The sequence below is a fragment of the Hemibagrus wyckioides genome, linkage group LG01 (genome assembly GCF_019097595.1).
Source record: "Hemibagrus wyckioides isolate EC202008001 linkage group LG01, SWU_Hwy_1.0, whole genome shotgun sequence".
Lineage (NCBI taxonomy): Eukaryota > Metazoa > Chordata > Actinopteri > Siluriformes > Bagridae > Hemibagrus > Hemibagrus wyckioides.
Genome location: NC_080710.1, coordinates 13,348,388 through 13,357,681, shown reverse-complemented (window position 1 = coordinate 13,357,681; position 9,294 = coordinate 13,348,388). Strand labels below are relative to the sequence as shown.

General features: G+C 38.2%; 1 protein-coding gene across 2 annotated transcripts; it reads right to left on the bottom strand.

Annotated features, from left to right (window-relative positions):
- Positions 1 to 3,346: 3,346 nt before the first annotated feature.
- Positions 3,347 to 8,590, bottom strand: hoxa2b (homeobox A2b). Of its 2 annotated transcripts, XM_058404542.1 has the most exons (3): positions 7,556 to 8,590; positions 6,721 to 6,916; positions 3,347 to 6,124 (listed from the first exon to the last, which is right to left on the bottom strand). In XM_058404542.1, the coding sequence occupies exons 1-3, from the start codon at positions 7,577 to 7,579 to the stop codon at positions 5,406 to 5,408; spliced, it is 939 nt and encodes a 312-aa protein (XP_058260525.1). In that variant the 5' UTR covers positions 7,580 to 8,590; the 3' UTR covers positions 3,347 to 5,405. The 2 variants fall into 2 exon arrangements, with proteins under 2 accessions (XP_058260525.1, XP_058260452.1); XM_058404469.1 differs by lacking the exon at positions 7,556 to 8,590 and having other exon boundaries at positions 3,353 to 6,124; positions 6,721 to 7,545.
- Positions 8,591 to 9,294: the final 704 nt, after the last annotated feature.

Here is a 9,294-nt window from a genome sequence, read left to right as displayed (position 1 = left end):
GTTTTGTGTCACGTTTGCACAAAAGAAACCACAAAATTCACTGAGCTTAATTTATTTATTTTTATTTTTTATTGTGTTGTGATCAGAGGACATGTAAGTCACCATTTTGGTGAGGCACACTATCAGCATGGAAAAAGAGGAAAAAGAGGGCCGCATACAACAAAATGTCCCCAAACTCACTGTGAAACATGATGGTGGATCATTGATGTGTAGGGTCTGCTGTGTGGCTTGTGGTCCAGGGGCTCTTGGAAAGATTAATTGTATCATTAATTCTGCTATGTACCAGGATATATAAGCCCAAAGCTGGTTGGTCCTGCATGGAAGTTAAAATCTAGCCATAGATACAAGGTTATGCCCCATATAACAGAGAAATCATTACAGGAACACAAGTTTGGTATTTTACAATGGCTATCTGAGTCTCTAGATTTAAACTGTGCTATGAATATAAAATTGTAAATGATTGTCAATGTTTACATTGATGCATTCAAAATATCACAACAACATCAGGATAACTGCAGATTTGAGGTCTTTGGTTAAGAGGGATGAGGTCACTGAGATGAATTACAGTATGCTACAGGTAGCTCATTTCACTATCCGAACATCTAAGCAGCCTCTGAAGCCTGGAGGTTAAACACATGACAATCTGCACTTACTGCTGTAATTCTGCCTGTCTGGAGGGTACAGTGAAATGTGTGAAGTGAAAACTCCCGAGGTGGATGGGAAGGCACTTTTACCCTTTGGCCTTCAAAGGATTAAGCTGCTCAGGTGTTGTTTTTAAATAGCTCAGAATTAGCTTACATAGAAACCTCAACTCTTTCTTTTGATGCTAACATCTTGGGGAAAAAAAGCAATGTGAAGACAAAAGGTCACCTTTGATGGACATTATATTTATTATTAATCCATTCAGGCTAAGAAATCCCTTTTCTTGCTGCTGTAGTAAGAGAAATGTGCATGCAGTTGCTTTGAGCTTTACACCCCCTCACTGTCTGGTTTTGCTTACAACACCTCTTCAGAGAGTGCTCATGAACTTGGCTCAAACCTGCGGGGTACGCAGCTGTGACCGACTTCCATCCAGCTGTTGGATGAAATTTTTTTCTTATTATATACAGAATAACATAAGCTACAACCGAAACATCAACACAATAACATTTAATAACAAGTTTGTCCACAATACTAGTGTCAACCCAAAGAATGTATCATTTGAGCAGTATATTTGTATATATGTTGATGTATATTTGTATTGTGATATTCATAATAGATGTTTGTTTTTGAACGTTCTGTGACAGGTCTTTGCTTAATATATGACATTTGTAAGGTGGTCTAAACATTCATTCATGTTCAAAAATAACTTTATCCTTGCCAGGGATGTGTTAGATCTATAGCATATCCCTTATACATTGTGTGCAAGGTTGGAGAATTCACATTAGATGGGACTTCAACCTCTCACAGGGCACCATGCACAAATATCATATACTCATTCAAACCTGGGAATGTTTAGCATAGATATCTACCCAGCTGCCTGTTTTTGGACATTGAAACTGGAGGAAACCGGAGAACCCAGAGGAAAGGAGAATATGCAAAACTCTGCTCAGACTATAACCTAAGGATAAGACTTGGGGAACTGTAAGGCAACAACAATACTCACTGCACCACTGTGGTTGAGGTGTAAATACATCCAGCTAATGCTCTTTCAATTACTTACCATGGCTGTGATTCATACATTGTAATTCATGTTATTTCATTTTCTGGTCTTCATACTTCATCGAATTAACCTTATATACAGTAAAAGCCCCAGCCAGTATGTGCTATCTAGAAGCCTCACAGTATGAATGTCCCTATAGTAGATTAAAGGTGCAAAGTCAGACTCACTCTTCCATTTAATGAAGGTTGTTTTCTGTTATGCCTTTGGGAAGCATAGCCCTGCATGGGAATGATGCACAGACTGCAAAAAAACATGAATGCTGTGTTTCCATGGAAACCACTGAATGTAGAACACTGTGACTTTAAATGGCTGCATAGGCATAAGCTTCAATGCTAGTGGAGGAGCCATGGGGTTTCCCTTTCTGTCATCAGTATGCTGTGAAGGAGGAACTATGTACTTTTCTGTCTATATATCTTTTTGCAAAAAGAGCAATGTCATTTTACTTTACTTTACTGACATCAAATATTCTTACAGCTGCAAACATGCATGGTTACATGGACATTAAGATGCTCTTTTAAAATCAGATCATAAGGTCAGCTTAAAGCGTACAATTAGTCAAAAGGCACAGGGTTATATATGTCATATTGACTGCTGAAATGTTCTAAGATAGCATGTAAACTGTGCCACTCACAGACTTTACAGAGTCGCTATCTTGCCCTACATCACAGTTATTCATACAGCCAAAGGATATGCGGCATGAGATTTGACTATCAAACTTTATGGCCAGCTAATAGGCATAAGAAGGGCATTAAACAGTGAAAAAGTGGCTGTGAAATTTTTAAAGTATTTTCTTCTTGTGTTACTGGGTATTTGCAATTGATATATTTTGATAGGGAAAACAGAAGAAGAATAAGGAATGTTATTCTAAAAGTTTTTTTGTACAAATCAATACAACCAATAGCATGTGGAGATGTTGATAAAAAAATGACATAGGACTTTTGTCTAAAGTTCAAATAATTATTACATTACATATATATAAGGTGACTTGATGTTGCCTATAACATAAGATGGCTATGATAAAACACAAAAACAAAGTATTAGTTTGCTATAGGTTGTGAGATAACAACTTTCTTAGGTAAAGCTTATGTGTGAATAAACTTGTTGCAAATCAACTCATATGCCAAGTTCCTACCCAGAGTAACACCGGTCTGTAACCTAACTACAGCATGTCGATCTTGTGTCTTCTGCTGTCCAAATACATCAGTCAAGTTGTTGTTCTGCTTCATTGTGGCTCTATGCCCAGTGGGTGTAAGAGTGTATTGTTTGTGATTAGTCAACTTTAATACAGTATACTTTGTGAGTAAACTTTAAATGGCATCTATTGTGCAGTATATTTATTTCTCTATACTTGAGTGATACACTCACTGACACAAGCTTCACTCAAGTATACAGAAATATAAATGGTGGAATATAGCCTAAATGTGTAAGTATGACTAAAAACCATTTAGACTGCTGAATTATTTAAATTGCATTCTTGAATATCAATAGACTGGCTCAAAGCCTCAGTTTGGGATAACTGTTTCATAAAGTTGAAACATTTAGGTCCACCTATTATCACATTTATTATCACATTTATTCATGGTCTATTCAGTAACACACCTGATAACACACCTAATTGTCTATTAATGTATAGTTATAAATATTTGCAAAATAGAATTAAATTTAAATCGAATTTAATTATATGTGAACATTTGATCACTGATCACTTTTTGAACGTAAATTTGGAATCTGGCCTATAATTTGGAAAAGCAGGGAAAGTTTCTTGTAGAAGTTCATATGCAGTCAACAGTTTTCACTAGCTCCATTATCTGTGGAGAAAACCAGTGTACAGACCCCAGAGAGTAGAGGGAACTCATTTCCATTTTAATACCCACTTCGGGAATGCAACGCTTCAGCTGTTTGAAAAGTAGCTCGACGGCCCACTGATAAACACGACATGCAAATAAATTCATCGTTAAAAGTGATGTATAGGCTATTAATAGTTTTGTAAAATCCCACGTGTCTGTTTTTAGTTACGATGTTCTCAAATTCTATAAAACTATAAAATAAGCTATAGATTCTACAGAAGAAGTGAGCGTGATGTTAGATAGTCTTTTCATTGAAGTCATGAGTTAAACCAGTAATTATAAAGCAGTAATTCTAAAGCGGTATAAAGTAACTTTACTTTTAATTATGCAGATTTTAATACAACCTTACAAGTAAATCCGCATTTACAGCCAACAGCACTAAACTCAAACTCAAACAAGTGTGGAAGTAAAAAGGTTTTTGTAAAATAATTAAGGAAAAACTTAAGTTTAAGTATTGGCTATGAATTTCGGCTGTATGCTTAGGCAGCTCACCATTACTGAAAGTAGGTTTATGTGTTTGGGCCTCATGCAAGTGTTGGCTGTAAAGACAAGTAGCTTTCTGAGATGTTTTAACTTTGCACAAACTGGAAGCTCAGTAATTACACACACACACACAAATTATATATATATCAAAAAATATTCTTCACACGAAGATCGTGATATGTAGCCCAGTATTTTTTTTAATTATTATTATTTTATTTTTATTTTTTGTGGTGTAAGCTTGTTTGTTTGTTTGTTTTTTTGCTCTGATGACTATTGTTTAAAAAAAAAGAAATTTCTGATCATGTTTTTATTAAATAAATAAATAAATATTTTGTATCCGAAAAGAACCTAAAACAAGTTGAATTTCCTTCTAGTGACTAATAGTGAGTAGAGTTCAGTGATCGTCCTTAGCTCCAGATTGAATTACTCGTACTGCGGCTTCGACACTAACCCCGCTGTCGAAGGTTTAATAGCCTATAAAATTTAATTGCTAAACTCTTGAACGCTACAGCTTTTGGACAGGGTGCTACCCGTGTTTTCCGATACAGTGAGAGTTTGTTTTCTCGGCCATGCACCAGCAGGGACATACATCTCTTTCATTACTTACGTATTTATTTATTTATTTATTTATTTATTTATTCCTTTTGTTTGTTTGTTTGTTTGTTTGTTTGTTTGTTTGTTATTGTGCTGCACATGTAGGCCTAATGGAATCTAATATGCAACAGTTTAGGCCAAAGGCTGAAACCATTTTCGAGAAATATATTTTCTGCCTGTATTTTGCTTATATTAAACTTTGCAGCCCATGTGGTGGTTATTAATAATAAGCTTACATTTGTTAAGATTCAGAGTGTTACAGAGATTTATATGTACATGGACAACAATATTTAAGGCACTTTAGAAATTATGGGGTCTGTGGAAACAATAGATACTACGGCTAAAAAAATTTTATTCACTTTTTTAAATCGCACTAGTCGATGTAATCACGTTATCCCATAGCATATAAATACATTTTATTTATTTCTCATTATCAATTTATTACGATTTTTTTTTGTTTAATAGCATTAATTCCCTTTAGCGCGGAGCAAAGTATTACAAAAATTGTGCAACACAGCGGCCTCGCTTTATCTTCAGCAATGTAAAAATTTTATTTTAAGAAAATATGGCACACTGCCGCAAAGATTATACAAAAATAAAACGAAAAATATCACTCTTTTTTGTTTTTGCGCTGTAAACACAAATAATCATTCAATCACTCATATTAAACTTAACCCTTCGCAGGCTAATGGTCTAGGCCTAATTTTCAAACGTTATAATTAAAACAGACTGACCATCCGTAGAGAAAGATAACGGGGCTTCCTTGTGCTCAAAAACTGTTAGTAGTTCAAATGTTGTAAGTCGATCGTCGTGAGCGTCTCCGAGAAGAAATCAAATGAGTCCGTGCCTAAACCCATAGGGCTATCCACCGTCTCAGACACACTCGGAGAGATGGCATCTGAGAGATGCAGGCAGGAATCTGTGGAGAAAACGTGAAAGTCGTGCATGGGGCCGTCCAGGCCTGGTGGTGTGCTATTGTCCCTAGCAGCTGCGCCGTCCACAGCCATTGTAGGGGCGCACACGGGAACAGTGGGTGACGGGTTGGGAAAATGTTTCAGATTTTTGTCATTACTGTTCAGGGGCGAAACAGTAGAGCTTGGAGACTCTCCATTGTGTCCATTCTGCGTAGTGTTCTGCTGGAACGCGTAACTCTCGTTCTCCAAGAGAGCCCCGGAAACGGCGTTCGTTCCCGATTGTTCGTAAAAAACCTTGCCATGGGCAGTGTTTTCCTCCAGGCTCACAGCTCTCGTCTCGCCATTCTGGTTCTCCTTGCACTGCGTCTGGCGCTTATGCTTCATGCGCCGGTTCTGAAACCAGACTTTTACTTGCCTCTCCGTGAGGTCCAGCAAGGCGGCGATCTCCACCCTCCGTGGTCGGCACAGGTACTTGTTGAAGTGGAATTCTTTCTCAAGCTCCAGCAGCTGTGTGTTAGTGTAGGCCGTTCTCAGTCTGCGTGTGCCGCCGCCACCTCCGCCACCATCCGAAACCTCCGGCGAACCTGCACGCGCAATGCAACGTTATATATTATCAATATGCCACTAATTACCACACGTCCTTTGTTAACAACGCGCTCTAGGGCTATACAGCTGACCTCACAAAACTTGTCCAATATATTGCGGTTCGCAAGGGGCATAAATCGTCGGTGGGAATGAAGCCACGGCACGAGAATAATTTGTGTCCTCGGCCCCGGTGCCAGAAGCAGTGTGTGTGTGTGTGTGTGTGTGTGTGTGTGTGTGTGATGTGTGCGGTGTGAGTGCGGACGAGCCCGCGAGAAGATTAATGAACACGCCAGCTGCCGACTTGAGTAATACCAATCTATCACTCTTCATTACTGTCAAATATTAAAATTCACGCCCTGCGCTACAAGTAGCACACACTGAGTTTTGGAGTTGTGCAAAAACACCCTCCCTGGCAAATAAATTGTCATGCTTTCACATATTAAATATTGCATACACTCTTGAATTCAGACGCACCAATACAAGAGCAATTTCCACAGACATTTGCCCGTAACGTCTTAAATATAACTTAAATATATGTCTAACATTATGTATAACTGAAACGTAAAGTATAAGAATGAGATTTACATTTTTTTACCTTCAGGAGAGAAGTAGAGTGGTGCAGGGTCGGTTGTGGCTGCAGCTGATGTCTGGTTTTTCTTTGAAGCTTTTTTCTCCTTCATCCACGGGTACTCCGGGGGTAACGAGGCGGCGGGCAGCGGGCACACGCCGTTCGGGTTCTGCTTAGGGCGGCTGTGGCGAGGGTGGCTGCCCGGGTTCAGCCTGGGAATGGTCTGCTCGAAAGGAGGAGGAATCAGTGTCGAGCGTGAAAGCGTCGAGCTCTTGATTGATGAACTTTGAAATGCATCAGCGACAGGGGGAAAAGATGTCAGGCACTCAGCGAGCGACGGCTGACTATTGATAAACCCCGTCTCTCGCTCGAATTCGTAATTCATCTCCTCCGAGTCTTAAAGGAATTCCCCGCGCACAGATTTGGGACCTTAGAAGAAATAATGAAATATTGTGCCCGGTGTAAAAAAAAAATCACTATTTTGCTGATTACGGCCGTATGGGGACCGCGATACCATTAAACTGCTTTCATGGAGACAAGGTTGAAATTGGACCGTATTGCTTGTCACATGATTACCTCTGTCCAATGACAATTTGGGGTTTAATCAAAAGGAGCCACTGTCCGCGTGATTGATCGAGAAAAGTCGAAGAGGAACGCCTCATTCTCAGGGACGGGCTAGTTTATTTACGCATTTTGTGAACAGTTTATCCACATGCTCGCAAGCTGATAAGTATAGCTATTTCTTAAATGTAAATAAATATATAGATATCTAAAATAGAAAATGCTCGCCGCCTACTTTCTTCGAAGTATTTTCCAACTCAAATTGGATTGTGGGCCACACCACATTAAAAAAAAAACTCACCACATAAGATCCACCAACCGTCATGCTCAAAAGAAACCCATTAATCTTGCGACCGAGTTTTACCACCAACTTTTGTCAGACAACGCGCGTTCCCAAATACACGCATGCGTATGAACCCTTGCACGCGCACTCTTGTGTGCGCGTTCACAAGGGTGAGTTGAATTTCAGTCTGCAGTTCACGCGCACAGGGGCGTGCACGCGCGTTCATGAAGCTGTAACACGGGCATTTACATGGGTATTGTCCCATATTTATAATCTTAAATGGATAAGATTCATTTGTTAAACTGTACAATAACACATTTGGGTTTGGGGTGTTCTTGTAATTGGGCTCTTTTATCATGGGGTGCCGGAACGGTCTCAGATGTGTATCTTAATAAGACTTTTACAATAAATATTTAAAACTATTTTACTTTGCATTAAAACGCAAAATTTTGAACTAGAAAAGTGTCCTACATTTCTAGCAGTATGTGACACGTAATCTATTTGCAATTATGAAGGTATACGTTGTTGCCTTAACTGACCTCACAATGACATTGAGGATTTGAATAAGCCTCGAAGGATACTTGGTCAGGATGAGTTTTTAAATATGTCAGTGCAAAATAAACGCATAAATATGGAACATAGATTGTTTGGTGACTTTATACCTATACTGTTTTCTGCTGTAAGTGGCAGTGGGCCATGAGCTCTTTATTGCTTATATTCCAAACAAAGAGCCCTGGAAGCCTGCGCGCTATCAATCTTGCTCGCCAAAAGGTCTGACAGCTTCGTGCCCTAAGAAACACATTTAAACCATCTAGCCCTCTCTTAGATCATATGTGCTCAGGAAGAAGGAAACAGCATAGGGATCGCGATGTGAGTCTCTCTGTTATATATTCGTTTTTGAAATATTTTATCTAACAATGGATTTATCTTAATTATAATTTCAAACCGGATATGCCCGAGAACGATATTTGCTTGTTCGTGGACCATATATTCGTTTGCCCTCTTTCTTTTTAGTGTTGGAAAAGAGAGAATGAGGAAAAGGATTTAAAAATGGATATTTTACCAAAGACTGTGAGAAGGAAAAAAAGGATTTTCAGCAATTACTCTGGATATATTGTGTGGGAAAGAAGTGGGTGTAGGCATTCTTCAAAAAAATCCCCACTCCTTCCTACACATTTTCTACCAAGCGGCAAAGCTGGCGTGCTTTCTCACGATACAAGCGATGAACAGTTAAATTAAGTCAATATAACCTTTATATTCATTACACATTAAAATATTAGTCTGTATTTTCAGTTTTCAGGTTTAGTAATTTTCTTAGTTTTGTAGGATAAATTGTATATCTTATAGAGATTGTCTTTCACGTTATTCTGTGTACATTACATTATACACCTAGCTGATTGTACACACAAAATGTAAGTTTTTTAAACATGTAACAAACATGAAATCAGTTGCGTGAGTACTGCCTACTGTATTTTGAATGAAAATGTTTTGGAAGCATACAAGTAGCTACATTAATTTTTCTTGTTGTTCTTCTTCTTTTTCGTCTTCTCATTATATTATTATTATTATTATTGTTGTTGTTGTTGTTGTTGTTGTTGTTGTTGTAATAAAATATACACTGTTATATACAAATACACAGCGATCAAATATGTTACAGCCCCTATTTTAAATGAGTCAGACTTATCAGAAGTTATCATTTAGTCTAAGGGTTTTCCTGATATTCTATTTCATTTATATTTTCATGCATCAGTTTATTA

Excerpts from the sequence above, each read along its gene's own strand:
- hoxa2b (XM_058404469.1), bottom strand. The coding sequence starts at position 7,078 with ATGAATTACGAATTCGAGCGAGAGACGGGGTTTATCAATAGTCAGCCG. Across the intron at positions 6,125-6,720 it reads ACTCTACTTCTCTCCTGAAG|GTTCGCCGGAGGTTTCGGAT; the intron begins GTAAAAAAATGT and ends TTGCGCGTGCAG.